Source organism: Mirounga angustirostris, unplaced genomic scaffold, assembly GCF_029215605.1.
Source record: "Mirounga angustirostris isolate CCGP_5_RB_7025 unplaced genomic scaffold, mMirAng1.0.hap1 SCAF_5, whole genome shotgun sequence".
NCBI classification, from domain to species: Eukaryota; Metazoa; Chordata; class Mammalia; order Carnivora; family Phocidae; genus Mirounga; species Mirounga angustirostris.
In genome coordinates, this window is record NW_026991713.1 from 159,151,374 (window position 1) to 159,170,895 (window position 19,522).

Below are 19,522 nucleotides of genomic sequence, written 5' to 3' on the forward strand. Positions count from 1 at the left end.
CAAAAAAAAAAAAAAAAAGGAATGGATAGAGAGGTAAAAAGAAATTCGGGGAGAATGTGCTGCCAAAACAGCCAAGAGACGAGGCTCTCAAAAGAAGGTAGGAGTGGCCGGTTGTGGAAATACAGCTAAGAACTAAGACCAGGTGAGAAATATTACCATTGAGTTTGACAGATTCAAGGTCATTTGTGACATTGATAAGAGCAACTTGGGGGGAGGAATAGCAATGTCAGGTGAAAATGGGTTGAGACAGGAGGTGAGCAACTGGAAGTAGCTGGTGTAGAATACTTTTCCAAGAAGCTTTGCTCAGAAGGAGAGCAGGAAAACGTAGCTGTGGAGGAGTGAGGAGGCATCAACTGAGTTTTTTGTTGTTATTGTTGTTTTCATTTATTTATTTTACTCTAATGTCTTTATTGTTTTAAAACAATTGTCTACATGAATTACAGAATGGTCAGCAAATCTGTTCAAAGAAATAACCCATTTCTCCATGTGAGGAGCAAGGAGCATTTTTAGAAAATCACTTGAACATGTATCTTCTTAAAAATAAAGTATAATGAACATACAGTGCTATATTAGCATCAGGTGTATAATATAATGATTCAACAATTCTGTACTTTACTCAGTGCTCATCATGATATGATACGTGTACTCTTTTTTTTTTTTTTTAAGATTTTATTTGTTTATTTGACAGAGACACAGAGAGAGAGGCAACACAAGCAGGGGGAGTGGGAGAGGGAGAAGCAGGCTTCCCGCTGAGCAGGGAGCCAGACGCAGGGCTCGATCCCAGAACCCTGGGACCATGACCTGAGCCGAAGGCAGACGCTTAATGACTGAGCCACCCAGGTGCCCCGTGATATGTATACTCTTAATCCCCTTCACCTATTTCACTCATCCCTTTACCCTGTTTTGTATGTTTTCTTTTTAAATTTTAATTCCAGTATAGTTAATATACAGTGTTATATTAGTTTCAGGTGTACAATGTAATGATTCAACAATTCTATACGTTATTCAGTGCTCATTGTGTTAAGTATTTTTTTTAAGTGGAAGTTACTAGAATATGTATGATAATGCGAAATATTCAGTAGAAAGAGAGACTACTTATTTAATAATGAGAAATGATAATAAGAAGACAACATTCCTTAGAAGTTTACTGATAAGGAATCCCTGCTGGTCTTACAAGGTCATTCTTCTTTGATCTACCTCTATGCATAAGAGCTCATTAAAAAGTGATTAGCATGACTTCGTAATGCAGCCCTGGAGGGGTCATGTCAAATCACTCTGGAAAGATCATCAAGAAATGCTACTTTCTCAACTTCCCTGGGGCTGGGAATTAGCTCTAGGGTTTCCCAATCTTAGGTGCTAATGGCATTTTGGTTCAGATACTCTCGTGTTGTGGGGCTGTCCTTTGCATTGTAGGATGTTTAGCAGAACCCCTGCCCTCTACCCAGTAGATAGTAGTAGCTTCCAGTTGTGACAACCCAAAACCAGACATTGCTAAATGTCCCAATTGACAACCAGTGGGTTATTCAAGCCTAAGGAAGTCTAATTTTTTAAAAAATCAGCTAATCTTAACAGCTCTGTAAATGTTGATAGTTTTCATTGTGTGTTACGCTGTCATGGAAAATTATTCATAAGTCTGGTATGAAAGCATACTGTGCTATACATACATGTTCATATTTTTTAATTCCTAAAGAAGTGATGTAATATAATATTTAACATTTTAAGTAGAAAGAACCATAAAAGAAAACCAAACCAAATATATGTATGGATGGACCTTAGGGATGATGGCCGGAAAAGGAAAGTCACTTAGCATTTATTTGGTGCCCTTTACATTTTACATTGTGTAAACCTGATTTTTTTTAAAGATTTTATTTATTTGACAGAGGAGAAAGTGCACAAGCAGGGGGAGAGGCAGAGGGAGAGCAGGGAGCCCCACGAGGACTTAATCCCAGAACCCTGAGATCATGACCTGAGCGGAAATCAAGAATCCAACGCTTAACCGACTGAGCCACCTAGGCGCCCCACCTGATTTTTTTTTTTAAGATTTTATTTTTGGGGCGCCTGGGTGGTTCAGTGGGTTAAGCGCTGGATTCTTGATTTCCGCTCAGGTCATGATCTCAGCATTCTGAGATCAAGCCCTGCCTTGGGCTCAGTGCTGGGCTTGGAGCCTGCCTAAGATTTTCTCTCTCCCTCTGTCCCTCCCTCCTCCCTCTGGCCCTCTCTCTTAAAAAAACAAATTTTATTTTTTAAGTAATCTTTACACCCAATGTGGGGTTCAGAGTTACAACCCCAAGATCAAGAGTCACATTCTCCACCAACTGAACCAACCAGGCGCCCCTATAAACTTGATTTTCTTAATTGTGTGTGTGTTTTAACATGCTCACTGTATAAAAATGAAACAAAACAAAAAAGCCAGATACATTAAGAAAATTAAAATCTTCCTAATACCATCCCTGAACATTTTGGTGCATATGCTTTAGGACTTTCTGTGCAATCGTTCATTTATTCTTTAACTTATTTATTACACATCTCCCTCAGAGAGGATAAAAAACGGGGCAGTGAAAGGAGGTTTTGTTTTTTTAATGGGAGAGATCTGGGCATGTTTTAAAGCCAGTGGAAAGAAAGACCTAGTTTAGAAAGAGGAAAATGGGATGATCCTCAGAGCGAGGTTTGCGAGAAGGAATGGATTTTAAGCACGGAAAGGAGGGATCATTTTTTGATTAGGAAAAAAAAAAAGGCGTTTTGAGAGGACAGAAAGAAGATCCACATAGACACAGGAACACATGTATCTTATCGTAGCTACATGTAAGTATATTGCTGTATCTACCCGTAGGTATGTATGAATCTCCCATGGACACTTAGGTATTTTGACTTTACTACACATATGTATCGTATTGCATCTGCATGTTTCCTACCGTGGGAGCGAGTTTGGAACCCGCTTTCCCACTTACTCTCTTGTAACCACTTTCCCCCACGCCGTTACTCTTCCCAACATTTTTGCAGTACCCTGGCGCACGCCAGTAGTTCAGTTTTTAAAGCCACCTCGGTGTTGGGACATTTTGGCCGTTTACAATTTTTCACCATCATCGTTGCCGTAACTTAACAGGTTGACGGTGAAGTATTTGTAGGTATCCAGGATTGTTTTCCGAACAGAAATTCGTGCCAGTGGAATTGCTGAGTCAAACAGCCTGCAAAATTCGGTGGATAAAAATCGCTTTTAAGCCTCGTAGTCCGCCTCAGGTATGCATTCTTTACCTGAGGAGGAAGCAGAGGAGCAGAGAGGTTAAATAACCGGCCCAAGGTCAAAAATAATTACAAGTGGCGGATTTCAAAAGCCGCGCGAGCTCATCTTGCTGCGGCAGGGGTAGAATTTGCGGTTTAGCCATTTTTTTTTTTTTTTTTTTTTTTGGTGTGTTTCGGTGGGGGAGGGGCCGGGCGGCAGGGAAGGAAACTTGTGTCGCAGCAAAGAAGGAGGAGGGGCGGGACTCCAGTCGGATCGCAGCCGGACGAGGCGACAGAGGCTGGGCCCGGGCTCGGCGGGCCCCCCAGCCGCTGTGCGGGGCGCCTCGGAGGCGGTGACCCGCCACTCAGGGAGGTCTGGCCGCTAGCCTCGAGCCGCACCCGGGCGGTTGCCAAGGGCCTGCCCCGGCTGCTGGGTTAGTTGCTACGGCCTCCATCTTGAGGCCGGTGGCCGCGGCGCCCCCGGAAGGGGTTGCCGAACAGCGCATTCACTTCCGGTCTGGGGCCTGCGGCGGCGGCGGCGGCGGTGGCGGCGGCGGCGGCGGCAGCGGGTCGGTGTAGAAAATGGCGCTGGTGCAGCGGCTCGGGCCTCTCCCCGCGGCGCTGCGGAGGGCTTGAGGCTCGCGAGCCTCACTCGCCGCGCCCCACTTGCTCGTGCACTTTACACACATGAGGTGAGTGGGGCGGGGGCCTCCATGCGGGCGGGAGGAGCCTGGGGCACTGCCGCAGGGCCCCGCGACCGCGGGCGGCGGCGGCGGCGGGCGTCCCCGAGACCTCGGGCCCGGGCTAGGGCGGTGCGGGGGCGCCGCTGCGCAGGCCGGGCGGGAGGCCCGGAGGGGCCGCGCTGCGCCCCTGGGGCCGGGCCGGGGTCTGCGGCTCGCCCGCGCCGCCTGCCCGCAGTCCGGGCTGCAGCCCCGCAGCTTTGTGAGCACCCCCGGGCTCCCCTCCCCCCCCATCCGCCCCGGCGCGAGCCTCTGCCGCAGCAGCTCCGTTTTCACGCGCATCTCTCCCTGTCTCTCTCCTTTTCTTTCCTCTTGCAGAGAATTGGAAGCTAAAGCTACCAAAGACGTAGAAAGGAATCTTAGCAGGTAAGATGGGCGAGCTTCTGTCTGTCGCCCCATTAATCGTGTATTTCCACTCAGGTTCGCCCTTTCTGGGTTTAGAAGTTCCCCCGTGTCATTTTCTTTTCGCTCGCAGGGAGTAGACATTCGGGAGAAGAGGCCGGAGGGAATATTGGATGGAGGGATTGCGGGGAGATGCGTAATTACGCGTGTGTGCTTTTCTTTGGGGGAAGAAAAAACAGCGAAAAGCAATTCTTGTAAACTTAGTTAAAGCATTCTCACCCTTTTAGAATTTAATTAGGGGACTTGTGCATTAATTACTATTGTAAATGGTTGCAGGCATTGTGTGACTCATGATTGAGGCGGCCCTTATGGCGGGCTGTCAAACTGTTTTGGCTTCCCCGTTATTACTTCGTAACTCAAATTGTTGCCTTTATAAGAAGATACTATGTTCGCATTTTCCCTCCCCAACACATTGTAGTCAGGCAGATTCTGTTGCACTGGAAACAGTTTTGCCCTTGAACTTTACGGAGCATAAACTGCGTTTTGTTTTCTTTTGAAACTACATTTGTGTCTGTGTTCGGTGTGTGCTCTTTTTTATCAACTGGTAAAATAATTAAAAAATCTGTTCCCAATAAGTGGTTATCGTTTCTACTGGGCCTGAGTGTTTTTGCACTGGTAACTTAAATCATCACCACAAAGGGAGTTTTTTTGGTTTTTAAACGTTGCCTTTATGGAAACGTTTAGCTTTAGTGAGCTGTAATTGCTTAAAGCTCTGATCAGAGTATTGCACCGTATTTAACTCTTTTTCAAATTCATTTTCTTACGGTCTTTTCTTTATTGGCCGTTTTCTTTTGAATCATATCGGGAGACTCAGAGAAACTTCTAGATGAACCTTACCAGTGAGCTGCTTTCTTTTTCACTTGGACAGGATAAAGTAAAATCTCTCCTATCTCAGGTCTTAATGTAGTTTGTCCTTGATGAGTGTAAGTTTTAGGTTTATGGTGAGGTTAATGACACTCAGTTCAAATCATATAAATATTTTTCACCATATAAAATCATCCCAAATTGCTGGTCTTTTGAGTTTTATAGATATTAATCTGTTAAGGTGATAGTTAAAAATCTTTTCAGTGGGTGAAGGATGGACATCATTGGCTTACCGAATAAGAGATTTTCTTATAATTATCATTTCTTGTAATGGGACTGGTTCAAGGAAATCAAGCCTGACATCACTGATTAAACAACTGTTCTTTGGACATTTAATAAGTTTTGTTGTCAAAAGCTTTAAAAATGTTAAGATATGAGACCATTAAAGAAAACAGGTTGAATTTTCAGTAGCAGAGAGGAGCTTGGAGTCTGTTTCTCCTCACATTTTTGCTTTGTCAGGTAACTATATCAGTATAATTTCTATGGAGGTTTTCTGGGGCTTAATTAAAAATTGCCTCTACCACAGGTATAATTTTCATAATCTATTATAGTTGGAGAGAACTTAAGAGTCTCTATATGGGTTATGTATCAGAGTTTGAATTCCAGCCCTGCCACTTACAATATGACCTTGACTCTTGGCAAATCACTTAGCCTCTTTGTGTGTAATCTATAAAACGAGAGGTTTGGGCCAGTCAGTTCCTAAGGTGAGTGAGCCCCCTTGGGTTGTATAAGAAGGAGTTAAATGTCATCTCTGGCCACAGAATATGTACAATCTGGTAGGAAGACTGTCATATGTCCATAAATAACTAACACAAGGTAGATGGTGTGGCGGTTAAGTTACCATCTCATCCCATATTTGAGGATGGCTCTACAGTAGATCATCAGGCATGAAAAGGAAGAACAATTACTAGGAGGTTACAAGGCAGCACATCAAGACTGTGAGAGGGTAGCATTGCCTAAAGGTTAAAAGGTTCCAAGGAGGGAGAGGTGTGATTAGGTGGGCACATGTTTTCCTTCTACTCCGTCTCTAGCTCTCTGCTTCCTTTTTTCCAAATAAGGAGAGTGTGTATGTCTTGAAGCATTTATGCTTTCCCAGGAAATCAAGGCATTATTCTGTATTCCTTTAGCAAACATTTCTTGAGCATCTTCTATGTTCCAAATGCAAGGCTAGGCACTTGGGAAGAGCAGAAATAGCTAAATGTACTGAATGCTTACTATCTGCCTGGCGCATTCTTCTGAAGACTTTGCATGGACTCATCCGATCCCTGGATCACTGTGTGAGGTAGGTACTATTATTCCTGTTTTACAGATGATGACTTTGAGGCACAAAGAGGTTAAGTAACTTTCAGGAAGTCACATCACTGCTATTGGAGGAGCTGTCAGGCTTCAGATCATATTGTATCGTCTCTTACTAGAGGCATGGTTCTTCATCTTGAAAAATTTGAAAATATCTTTGAGGAGGCAGAACCCACAGGTACATTTGATACTGCTAGATCAGAGTTTCTTAACCTGGGCTCTGTTGACATTTTGGACCAGAGAATTTATTATTGTGAGGTCTGCCCTGTGCCTTGTGGGATGGTCAGCAGCATCTGCCTGTAGCACTCCCCGCCCAGTCGTGACATTCAGAAATGTCTTTAGAGGGCACCTGGGTGGCTCAGTTGGTTAAGCGACTGCCTTTGGCTCAGGTCATGATCCTGGAGTCCCGGGATCGAGTCCCGCATCAGGCTCCCTACTCGGCGGGGAGTCTGCTTCTCCCTCTGACCCTCCCCCGTCTCATGTGCTCTCTCTCTCTCATTATCTCTCTCTCTAATAAATAAAATCTTAAAAAAAAAAATGTCTTTAGATATTGCTAAATGTTCTCTGGGGGGCAAAATCACCCCCAGTTGAGAACCGTCATTCTAGATCTTCATATTTCCCGAAGGTAACCAAACGTATGAACTTTGAATGTTAAATATTTAAATGTTAAATTAATTTTTACATCTTTAATACCATGGAAGTCCAAATCCTATTGTGTGGGCCCCTAGTTTGAACCCTCTAGTTTTGAATGTCAGTGTTGTGTTGCCATTCTCCTTTCCCTCTGCTAAGTGGCAAATCTTTTTTTTTTTTTTTTAAGATTTTATTTATTTATTTGAGAGAGAGAAAGTAAGTGAGAGAGAGCACGAATGGGCATGAAGCAGAGGGAGGAGAAGAGGAAGAAGAAGACTCCCCACTGAGCAGGGAGCCTGATGCGGGACTCAGTCCCAGGATCCTGAGATCATGACCTGAGCCAAAGGCAGATGCTTGACCAACTCAGCCACCCAGGTGCCCCAGTGGCAAATCTTCAAGACAGTGTGCCAGGTAGCCAGTGCCAGTTAAACAAAATCGGCACAAGAGAAATTTAGTTTACTACCTGGGGTAAGCTATATTTCTTAATTCACTGTTGGCCATTAAAATTGTCACTTTATGTCAGTATCATGGGCATTCAAAAGAGGGAACTGTAATGTCTAGATGGGGGTGGTCACCACTGGAACTGAACTTTATTTTTTTTTTAATTTTTTAAAAAAATATTTATTTGAGACAGAGAGAGTGCACAAGCATTAGGGGCGCAGAGGGAGAGGGAGAAGCAGGCTCCCCACTGAGCAGGGAGCCTGATGCGGGGCTCTATCCCAGGACCTTGAGATCATGACCTGAGCCGAAGGCAGACGCTTAACCGACTGAGCCACCCAGGCGCCTCTAGAACTAATGGCACAAAATCCAGGAAGTACAGGGAGTTTTTTTTTTTTTTTCTTTTAAGATTTTATTTATTTATTTGACAGAGACACAGCGAGAGAGGGAACACAAGCAGGGGGAATGGGAGAGGGAGAAGCAGGCCTCCCGCGGAGCAGGGAGCCCGATGTGGGACTCGATCCCAGGACTCTGGGATCATGACCTGAGCTGAAGGCAGACGCTTAACAACTGAGCCACCCAGGCGCCCCTTGTTTTTTTTTTTAAGATTTTATTTATTTATTTGACAGAGAGAGAATGAGAGAGAAAGTACATGAGAGGGGGGAGGGTCAGAGGGAGAAGCAGACTCCCTGCTGAGCATGGAGCCTGATGCGGGACTCGATCCAGGGATTCCAGGATCATGACCTGAGCCAAAGGCAGTCGTTTAACCAACTGAGCCACCCAGGCGCCCGTACAGGGAGTTTTGAAATAGCAGTGGGTGGTTTGGTTGGATTGACGTGGAAGAACAGCGGCAGACGCAGAGGTTCTTGAATATTAAGTTGGGGACTTCTGGCATAGATCTTTCGGTAGTATGGAGCTATTACATGCTGTTGGGTAGGGTAGTGTGATATGATAGAATAAGGCAGGTGTTGATGAAGACCTGACTTACAGTGGTGGGAGAAAAGAGCTGAGAGTGGGAGATACTGAGGAAGTGGAATCTGGGATTTGGCAGCTAACTAAGCTGGGATTAGTTGTGAGAGGGGTCTAAACACCATCTTGGGTGAATGGGAGATTGACCCAGCCTCTGAACAGAAGAGAGGTTAGAACAGAAATAGGAGTTTGGTGAGAGAAGATAGTAAGTTACATTTTCTAGTTGTAAAAAAAATCTAAGACAACTGATATAATTAAAAAAAATTATTTTGGAGGCCAGAGCCATAGAATCATTCAGTGTTTAGAGCTGGACCATGACATCAGAGAGACCGGCCAGTATTCTGATCTCTTCCATTTTACAAATGAGAAAGCTATGGGTAAGACAGATCCAGTAACTTAGTCAAGGTTATATTCTCTCAAGTGACAGAGCTGGGATTCCAACAGGCCTTTTGACTCTAACTACTGAGGTCTTACAAATGCAATATTTTATATGCACAATAGAAAAACAACTTTGGTTTCTCTTTTCTGAAAATGGAAGAACACTTATCTCAATGTATTTTGTTCCATTTTAGTAATTAATTTATTACTATAATGTAGGGTATATTGTCTAACAAAAAAGTTACACACTTCATGTTAGCTGATTTTTCCCCCCAAACCAACTATTAAAACACCATCATTTAAGAAAAATTGTTAAAGATGCTGTAATGCCATATAATGTAGCATCTAAACTGGGACATTGTTATCTGAGGCACTTTTGCCTGGGACAGGTGCTAAATAAGAAAAGACAAGGGACAACAGGAATAAACCAGAGCATTAGGTCTCTCTAGTTAAGGTGGACCCTACTCTTGGAATTCATCAACCTTTATCTGAAAAAAGAAATATATATATTTATCTTCCAATTTTGTTAAGCTTTTCTGTTGCCTTCCTGTGATAGCGGTTTGTAGGCCAACAAATTCATATTGGTAGGTTTCTTTCTAGCTTAATTTGGCAGCTATGTGGTAAGTCAATTGATAGAATAAATGAATCACAAACTGTAAGCTTAATTTAAAAATGCGTAACAACCCTCTGTGGAAAATTTAAATATGAACATCATTAAAAAGTCTAAGTACCACTCTGTAACCTCTTGTGTTTTTGGCATCTGAAGTAAGTCTGCAAGTATAAATTAAAGTCCCTTACAGTTCTGTTTTCTGACAACCTCAGAAGCATTTCCCATGATTGGAGAGACTAAAATAGAATGTGCTGTATGTTTTCTGCTCAGACAGACTTATGACAGTCTCTCACTCAAAGTCAAGAAAATGTCCTCCCATTTAAAATTTTTAAAAAATCATTCTAACCTTCAGCAAAATAGCAAGAATAAGGTGGTGAACAACTGTATCTCTCCCTAGGTTTACCGATTATTAATATTTTGCCATATCATTTTATCATGTCAATTCATCCCTAAGTAAGACAACACCCATCTCCTGAGAACAAGGGCATTCTGTATAACAATCCCATTATCACGCACGGGTAAGTTTAACGTTGTCACAATGCCTTTCTGTCCATATTCAGATTTTCCCAACTATCCCAGTAATATCTTTTTAAATATGTTGGGTTTTTTTCCCCTTCATTCCCTTACCCAGGGTTGCTTTTAGTTGTCTGTAATTTCCCTACATCAGGAGCTGCCTCTTACCCTTTTCTTGACGTTGACATCTTGGAATAGTCCAGACTAGTTTTTGCAGGCTTCAGTTTGGATTCTTCTGATGGTTTCTGTAGGATTAGATTCAGTGAAACCTTTTTGGCAGGAATAGTGCATAGGTGATGTGTTCTTAGGACATCACATCAGGCTCCTTCCCCCACTAATTTTAAGCAAATTAGCTGAAAGTGGACCCAGTACTTTACTTTTACCTTCATGCTCACTCTGTTTCTTTCATTTTCAGACATGCCAACAATTAGGTCAAACTGAGATACAATTTTAAATAGTTGAGGTTACAGTAATTACAGGTCTTCGTGTTTAAACTGATCGCTTGTAACGATTGCACTTTTTTGAAGGGTCATTCTGAAGGTAGCTCCCTAATTGTTAGACATAAAAGTTGCTTGTTTTCAACTTTCACCACTGATAAACTGATAACCTGGGTAAGAAAATGAAACATAGAGCTTGGGCTTCTGATCTGCATCCTGAAAGGATGCCCCACTGAACAGAGATTCTCATCCTGGATTCCATACAGGGATACAGATGGTATGAAGCTGTTTGAAAAATTGAATGTGTGCTTTAAAAAAAAAAAGGTCCTTAGCATTTATCTGGTTTCAAAGGGTCATGGCTCCCCAAAGAGTAAGAAACAACTTGTTACAGGGAGGATATCAGAGGAGCTGAATAGTAGCAACAAAAAGGGAGATTTTAAGATTGAAAGAGAGAAAGTAACGTTCGACAAAGGCGTAGTTTCTTTCTTAAAAAAAAAAAAAAAAAAAGACCCATGGAAATAAGTATAGTTTAAATTTCCTATGAAGGTGGTCTTATTTTAAAAATGATTTGCATACTCTGGGCGTGTGATTTGGCTATGAAGCAGAAATCCTAGCCTTTCTACTCTTGTAACTAGGGAAGAGCATTTTGAATCTGCAGCAGTATGTTGTATGCTGATGACTCAGCCGACTTCCAGCTTCAGATGGAATGTGCACAACAGATTGAAAGCCGGTTAAGGAATTTTATACTTTGAACCTTACAAGATATTTTCTGCAAACAGCGATTGATTGGATTTGGTATAATAACCAACAAGATTAAACCAAGTCACTTGTTTGCTGTTCTTACTAGGGGTGTTGAGTCAGCTAGCATTTACTGAGCAGCTTGCTGAAGTGATAATTGAATATTTTTATAATTTTGACATTTGTGTTTTGTTGACTTTGGTCTTTTCGTATTCTTTTGAAGTATCCCTCTAAAACACAAGGAAATAGTACTATGTGGTGCTCAAATATGCATTGCTTTTAAATGTGTTTTTCAGCATTACCTCACTGATAACTGACCATACAAAGGATGTCAGAGAGAGAGGTTTCGCTCAGTATTCTCCTTGTGAAGCTCTAGGTGATGTGAGGCGTATGCGTATGTGAGACTCTTCCCATGTGAAGATAGGAAGGGGCGTCATGTGCATCCTCTACACTGCTGCAACTTTTTTAAAAAGATTTTATTTATTTGAGAGAGAGAGAGAGCATGAGCAGGGGGGAGGGGCAGAGGGAGAGAGAGAAGCAGACTTCCTGCTGAGCAGGGAGCCCGATGCGGGGCTCAATCCCAGGACCCTGGGATCATGACCTGAGCTGAAGGCAGACGCTTAACTGGCTGAGCCACCCAGACATCTCTACACTGCTGCAACTGGATCAACCTCAAGCCACAGCTCTGAGCTTGTCCCTTGGTATTTCTTCGAAACCTTGGCTAGCTCCCCAGTGACTGGAAGTTAAGCCCAAACTCTTGCTGTGCTCAGCTTATCTATCTCTTTAGTTTTGTCCCTTCTACACTTGCCCTACCCTCAACTCTTCCTCTGAATGTTTCAGTTTCTTCCTCTTTTTTTTAAGTAGATTCCACACCCAGCATGGAGCCTAACACAGGGCTTGAACTCACAACCCTGAGATCAAGACCTGAACTGAGATCAAGAGTCTTATGCTCAACCGACTAAGCCACCTGGGCAGCCCCATCTCCCTCAAAAAAAAATTTTTTTTAAGATTTTATTTATTTATTTGACAGAGAGATAGAGCCAGAGAGCACAAGCAGAGGGAATGGCAGAGGCAGAGGGAGAGGGAGAAGCAGGCTCCCAGCTGAGCAGGGAGCCTGATGCGGGGCTCAATCCCAGGACCCTGGGATCATGACCTGAGCTGAAGGCAGACGCTTAACCATCTGAACCACCCAGGCGCCCCTATACCACATTTTTTAAAAAAGATTTTATTTATTTGAGAGAGCAAGAGAGCACAAGCAAGGGGGGAGTGGCAAAGCGAGAGAGTATAAGCAGGGGGAGTGGTGAGAGAGAGAGGGAGAAGCAGGCTCCCTGCTGAGCAGGGAGCCCAATGAGGGACTTGATCTCAGGACCCTGGGATCACGACCTGAGCCGAAGGTAGATGCTTAACCGACTGAGTCACCCAGGCACCCCATACCAGGTTTTTTTTTTTTTTTTTAAAGCTTTTCCTTGTTTATTTAAGTAATCTCTACACTCAGTGTGGGGCTTGAACTCACAACCCCAAGATCAAGAGTCCCATGCTTCTCTGATGGAGCCAGCCAGGCGCCCCACTATACCACATTTTCTTTATCCATTCATCAGTTGATGGGCATTATTAGGGTTTTCAGTTTAGGGCTATTATGAAAAACGGTGCTGTGAACATTCCTGGATGAGTGAACGTAATGCTTTCAATTCTCTTGGCCACATACCTAGAAGTGGAATTGCTGGGGCATATGGTAATTCTGTGTTTAACTTTGTGAGGAACTGCCAGACTGTTTTCAAAGTATCTGAGCCATTTTAGTCTCCCACCAGTGATGTATGAGGGCTCTGGTTTCTCCTCACCAACACTTGTTACTGTTTGTTTTTATTGTCGTCATCTTGGTGTGAAGTGGTGTCTCAGTGTGGTTTTGATTTGCATTTCCCTAATAACTAATGATGTGAGCATCTTTTTGCATGCTTATTGGCCCTTGTGTGTCTGATTTGGGGAAATGTCTATTCAGATCCTGTGTCCATTGTAAAATTTGGTCATTTTTCTGTTGTTGAGTTATAAGGATTCTTTTTTTTTTTTTTTTTAAGATTTTATTTTTGAAGTAATCTCAAGGGACACCTGGGTGGCTCAGTCAGTTAAGCGTCTGTGTTCGGCTCAGGTCATGATCTCGGGCCCCTGGGATTGAGCCCCATGTTGGGCTCCCAGCTCAGTGAGGAGCCTGCTTCGCCCTCTCCCAATGACCCTCCCTCCCTGCTTGTGCTCTTGCTCTCTCTCAAATGAATTAAAAAAAAAAAATCTTTAATCTCTACACCCAACATGGGACTTGAATTTACAACCCTGAGATCAAGCGAGATCAAGCCTCATGCCCTACAAACTAGCCAGCCAGTGCCCTACTATAAGGGTTCCTTATATATTCTAGATACAAGTCCTTTATTAGATACACGATTTACAAATATTTTCTCCCATTCTATGGGTTGCCTTTTTTCTTGATATTGTCCCTTGAAGCACAAAAGTTTAAAAATTTGGTATATCCAGTTTACCATCTTAACCAATTCTGAGTGTGCATTTCAGTGACTTTAACTACATTTTCACAGTGTTGTGCAGCTGTCACCACTGTCTCTGTGAATTTGACTGTTCTAGGTGCCTCATACGAGTAGAATCATGTAATATTTGTCCTTTTGTGACTAGCTTATTTCCCTTAGCATAACGTCTGCCAAGTGGCCAGGGGTGGGGAGGATGGCAGAGGGAGAGAGAATCCTAAGCAGACTCCACACCCAGCATGGAGCCGGGTGCTTGGCTTGATCTTACGACCCTGAGATCATGACCTGGGCTGGAATCAAGAGTTGGATGCTTAACTAACTGAGCCACCCAGGTGCCCCAATCAATTATTGTATGTTGATCTTGTATCCTGCAGCTGTGCTAAACTTGTTTATTATTTCTAGTAGTGTGTGTGTGTGTGTGTGTGTGTGTTCTTTAGGACTCTCTCTCTACAACATCAGTGAATAGAGATGGTTTTATAACTTCCTTTGTGATCTCCGTGCCTTTTGTGTATTTTTCTTGCCCGGTTTTTCTGAATGGAATCTACAGTATTTGTGTATTTTTCTTGCCCAGTTTTTCTGAATGGAACCTACAGTACAGTGTTGGCTAGAAATGGCAAGAGCAGACATTCTTGTCTCAATTCTCATCTTGGAGGAAAAGCATTCAGTTTTAACCATTATGTGTGTTGTGAGCTGTGGGCTTTTTGTCAATGGTCTTTATTAGGCTAAGGAAGTTTCCTTCTATTTCTAGTTTGAGTGTTTTTATCTTATCATGAAAGGGTGGATTTTGGGGCACCTGGGTGGCTCAGTCATTAAGTGTCTGCCTTGGGCTCAGGTCATGATCCTGGGATCGAGCCCCGCATCGGGTTCCCTGCTCAGCAGGAAGTCTGCTTCTCCCTCTCCCTCTGCTGCTCCTCCTGCTTGTGCTGTCTCTGTGTCAAATAAATAAATAAAAATAAAACCTTTTTTTTTTTTTTTTAAAAAGCGTGGATTTTATCAAATGCTTTTTCTGTATCTAGTGAGATCATCCTGTAGTTTCTGTCCTTTGTTCTGTTAATATGTTGTATTACATTGATTTTCATACCCCAAACCAACCTTGAATTCCTGGGGTAAATCTCACTTGAGCATGGTGATTACTCCTTTTTATATGTTGCTGGTTCAATTTATTAGTCTTCTGTTGAAGACTTTTGTATCTGTATTCATAAGGGTTACTGGTCTTGGAGTTTTGGTATCTTTGTCTTCTTTTGGTACCTGGTACTTGGTTTGGTCTGGTTTGGAATCTGGGGTCTTGAATTGTTGTGGCATCTACCTCATTCTTCATTGTGCTTTAATAATTTTTTTAAAAAGATTTTTTATTTTTTATTAGCGAGAGAGAGAGAGAATACAAGCAGGGGGAGCGGCAGACAGAAGGAGAGGGAGGAGCAGGCCCCAAATCCCAGCAGGGAGCCTGATGTGGGCCTCTATCCCAGGACCCCAGGATCATGACCTGAGCCGAAGGCAGACGCTTAACGACTGAGCCACCCAGGCGCCCTTAATAATTGTTTTTATGTATTGAGTTCTGTTTTCATTTTTGCTTTTTAATTTTTTCTGGTTTTATAAGGATATGATTGACGACTCATTTTCCCCCCAGTGGTTAGTGCGTTGCCCTTGTGTGCTGTTTTTTTTTTTTTTTTTTTTTTTAAGATACTGGACTCTGTGTAAGTTGAAGGTGTAGAGTGTGCTGATACGATGTTTATGTATTGCAGTATGATTACCACCATAGTGTTAGCTAACACGTCTATCATGTCACGTAATTAGCATTCCTTTTCGGCGAGAACATTTGAGAGCTAGTCTTTGAGCAACTTGAAGTATATAATATAGTATTGTTGGCTATAATCACTATTCTGTTCATTAGATTTCTAGAACTTATTCCTCTTCTAGTTGCAAGTTTGTATACTTTGACATCTCCCCTATTCCCCCATTCTCTAGCCCCTGGTAACCACTGTTCTGCTTTATTTCTGCAAGTTCAACTTTTTTTAGATTCCATGTATAAGTGATATACAGTATTTGTCTTTCTCTGACTTATTTCACTTAGCACAGTGCCCTGAAGGCCCATCCAGGTTATCGCAAATGGCAGAATTTCCTTCTTTCTTGTGGCTGAATAATATTCCATCGTGTGTAGAGACACATAACACAAGACACACGTGCACCACATCTGCATCATTCACTGATGGACACTTGGGCTGTTTCCATATCTTGGCTATTGTGAATCATGCTGCAGTAAACATGGGAGGGCAGATACCTTTTTGATACATTGGTTTTATTTCCTTTGGATATATACCCAGAATTGGGATTAGTGGGTCATTGGTAGTTGTATTTTTAACTTTTCAAGGAACCTACAAACTGTTTTCCATAGTGGGTTCACTATATGTTAGAATGTTCACTATAGTGTACATTCCCAGCAGTGCACACAGGGTTCCCTTCTTCCGTGTCCTCACCAGCACTTGTTACCTTTTGTCTTCTTGAAGACAGCCACTCGAAGACTGCATCAGTTCTGTTTTCTACTGTAGGTTCTCCCTTCAGTTGGAACCTTTGTGTCCTAAACTCAGCTTGAGTGCAGTGTTTTGTACCTAAGTCTTGTAACTAATGATGAGTGTACACATATTGTGCATCTGTTAAGCACTTTCTCTGCATTACCTAATTTAATTTTCACAACAGCCCTTGGGAGGAGGTACAGTGGAGACTTCTCATAAATGAGGAGATGGAGGCTTAAGAAAAAAGAAAGAAGTTGCTTACACAAGTAGGTATTGGAGACTGAAGCCCTTAGGTAGGATGGTCCTTAAGCAGAATGTGGGTAGAAGAGTGAAAAAAATGCCTCTTTGGTGGTTGGTGATAGAGTTAGAGTGTTAGTAAAAGCAAGGAAGCAGGAATTTAATTGCAGTGCACAATGCTGGGGAGTACAATACAAGTAGAACTGGTTTTTGCCCTCAGAGCAGCAATTAGTCCTATTTGGAAGAGTGAGATTGATATCTGAAATAATTAGAAAATGAGCATTGTTTAATGAGAGGTCAAGGGTGAGGTTTGTGGGAGCTGGAAAGAATCATGAAGGAACTAGTAATTAACTTAAGCCTCAGAAGAAGGTTAGAGTTTAGGAGGGTAGTTTAGCAAACTAGGTTTTGGGTCAGCCTTACCACTACCTTGTACCTACTATACAGGTCACTTCCACTTTCTGATCTTTGGTTTCTAAGTGTCAAATAGGAAGAACATCAGTTCTGTGTGTCAGCATTGTAGGTTACAATGAATAATCTCTCAGAGCGCTTGCAAACTGTAGAGTGCTTCTGTCATCGTGGAGGGTATCTGTTTTCCTGTTTCTAATCTCACCCAATTGTCCTCCACGTAAGCTTATTATTTTATTTATTTATTTTTTAAAAGATTTTATTTATTTATTTGACAGAGAGAGACACAGTGAGAGAGGGGAACACAAGCAGGGGGAGTGGGAGAGGGAGAAGCAGGCTTCCCGCTGAGCAGGGAGCCCGATGCGGGGTTCGATCCCAGCACCCCGGGATCATGAGCCGAAGGCAGATGCTTAATGACTGAGCCACGCAGGCACCCCCTAAGCTTATTATTTTAAAATAATTTCAGATGTAGAGAAATTTTGCAAGAATAGAGCAAAGAATTCCTGAATAGCCTTCACCTGTATTCCTCAAATGCTAACATTTAACCTCATTTGCTTTATCATTCTCTTGTTACATACATACTGTTTTTTCCTGAACCCTTTTAGAGTGACATGAAGGCATGATGTTCCTGTGGCCCTAAAAACTTTTAAATAGTTACTTCCTAAAATCAAAGACTTTTTATTAAGTAGATTGCCAACGCAGGGCTTGAACTCAAAACCCTGAGATCAAGACCTGGGCTGAAGTCAGATGCTTAACCGACTGAGCCACCCAGGCACCCCAAAGACATTTTCTTAGTAACTACAGTACCATGATCAAAATTGGGAAAGTAATATTGGTGCAGTCTTAATAGCAAAGCCGTAGACCTTACTCAAATTTTGCTAGTTGTTTCAATAACCTTTAGAGCAAATCAAAAAATTGTTTTCTTGTCAGAGATTCAACCCAGGAATACAGGTTGCATTTAGTTTTCATGTTCGTTTAGTCACCTGCGTTCTGGAAGTTTGTTTGTTTTTGAAGACCTTGATACTTCTTAAAGAGTCCAGGCTAGTTCTTCCATAGGATGTCTCTCAGTCCATATTTGTGTGATGTTTCCTATTTATTTATTTATTTATTTATTTAAGAGAGAGAGAGAGAGAGAGAGAGAGAGAGAATGAGTGAGAGAGAGTGCACATGAGAGAGGGGAGGGTCAGAGGGAGAAGCAGACCCCCCGCTGAGCAGGGAGCCCGATGCGGAACTCGATCTCAGGACTCCGGGATCATGACCTGAGCTGAAGGCAGTCGCTTAACCAACTGAGCCACCCAGGCGTCCCATGCGATGTTTCCTCTTGATGGGTTCGGGTTATGCATTTGTGGCAGGAGTAGCCCAGAACCAATGTTGTGTGTTAGCTAGTGCATCCTATCAGGAGGTGTGTGGTGTTCATTTATCTCATTACCGGTGATGGTAACTGCAGTTACTTGCTTAAGGTGCTCTATGTCAGGTTTGTAACCATAAAGTTCAGATTTGTGCTTTTTTAATTAATAACTACTGTTGGGAGAACTTTGAGACTGTGTAAAACACCTTGTTTTTCATCAGGATTCTTGCCTGAATCAATGGATCGCCAAATAGTGACTTTCCAGGGTCGTCATTCTTTTTACATTAGTTGACGTTCTGCCTCAAGATCTTTCCCTTTATCCTGTTCCTTCATCGATCCATCCATTTGTTAATATCAGTAAGGACTCATGGATTCTTACTTTATTCTATTCAATGGGTTGTAATCCTTTATTTGCCTTATTTTGTTGCTCAGATTATGGGGCCAGTGGAAGCCCCCTTTATGCTCAACTTCTTACTTTTTGAAGAGATCCAGACTGTATCATCAGATAAGACACTGCCGTCTCTGTCCTATTTTCCTATTTTCCCTTCATTCTTAAGGGGAAGGTTTGCTGACTCTTCATTACCACCCGTGCCTCCAAAGCTAAGCTTTCAGTCTGTGCTTTATGGTTCAAAATTAGATAGTATCTAGAAATATGCGGTATTGTTGCCATCCTTTCTCTGGTCCTTTTTGCTCCCCATATTCCTGCCACAAATAGGTATTATTTATTTATGTGTGTGTTTCCAGAATTTCTTCATACAAACACATGGGGATATATATTTTTATCTCTTCCTTCCTCTTAACACAAAACACAGTGTACTGCACCTTAGCTTTCTTCCAGTTAACTGCACGCCTTCCAGATCCTTTCCTACCAGAACATGGAGGTCTTCTCTGTTACATAGTTGCATAGTATTCCATTTTATGGACGCATCACTTTTATTGAACTCCTTCAGCATTTGTGGAGATTAAACTAGCTGTGACTGGAAACTAGCCTCTCTTGTGCCACTCTCTCTGCCACCACTTCCTCCAGTACTTTTATTCCCTGACCCCTTTTCTACCTACAAATAAGTATTAGTCGTCTTTATTTGTAAAACTTCATTTTTATTCTGTTTTCTTCGTATCACTGCCAAAGGTTTTGAAAACTTCTCCAAACCTCTGATTTCATTCTTGCCTATTCTTGCTGCAGCTGGGTTTCCATCTCTACCATGTGGCGAGATCATAGTTTTGACGGTTACGGGTGGCTTTGTACTGTGGGGTGCTAGACTG

General features: G+C 42.5%; 1 protein-coding gene across 13 annotated transcripts in view; it reads left to right on the plus strand.

Moving 5' to 3' along the window:
- The first annotated feature begins 3,470 nt into the window (after positions 1–3,470).
- Positions 3,471–19,522, plus strand: part of TNRC6A (trinucleotide repeat containing adaptor 6A) — a 102,882-nt gene continuing 86,830 nt past the window's right edge. For 4 of the 13 annotated variants that reach the window (XM_064592816.1, XM_064592822.1, XM_064592820.1 and 1 more), the window contains exons 1-2: positions 3,473–3,911; positions 4,278–4,325. In XM_064592816.1, coding sequence (XP_064448886.1) covers positions 3,907–3,911; positions 4,278–4,325 — 53 coding nt within the window. In that variant the 5' untranslated portion in view covers positions 3,473–3,906. Of the gene's footprint in view, positions 3,912–4,277; positions 4,326–6,352; positions 6,508–19,522 lie in introns of those variants that run through there. The other 9 variants (XM_064592823.1, XM_064592818.1, XM_064592817.1 and 6 more) reach the window with 4 other exon arrangements.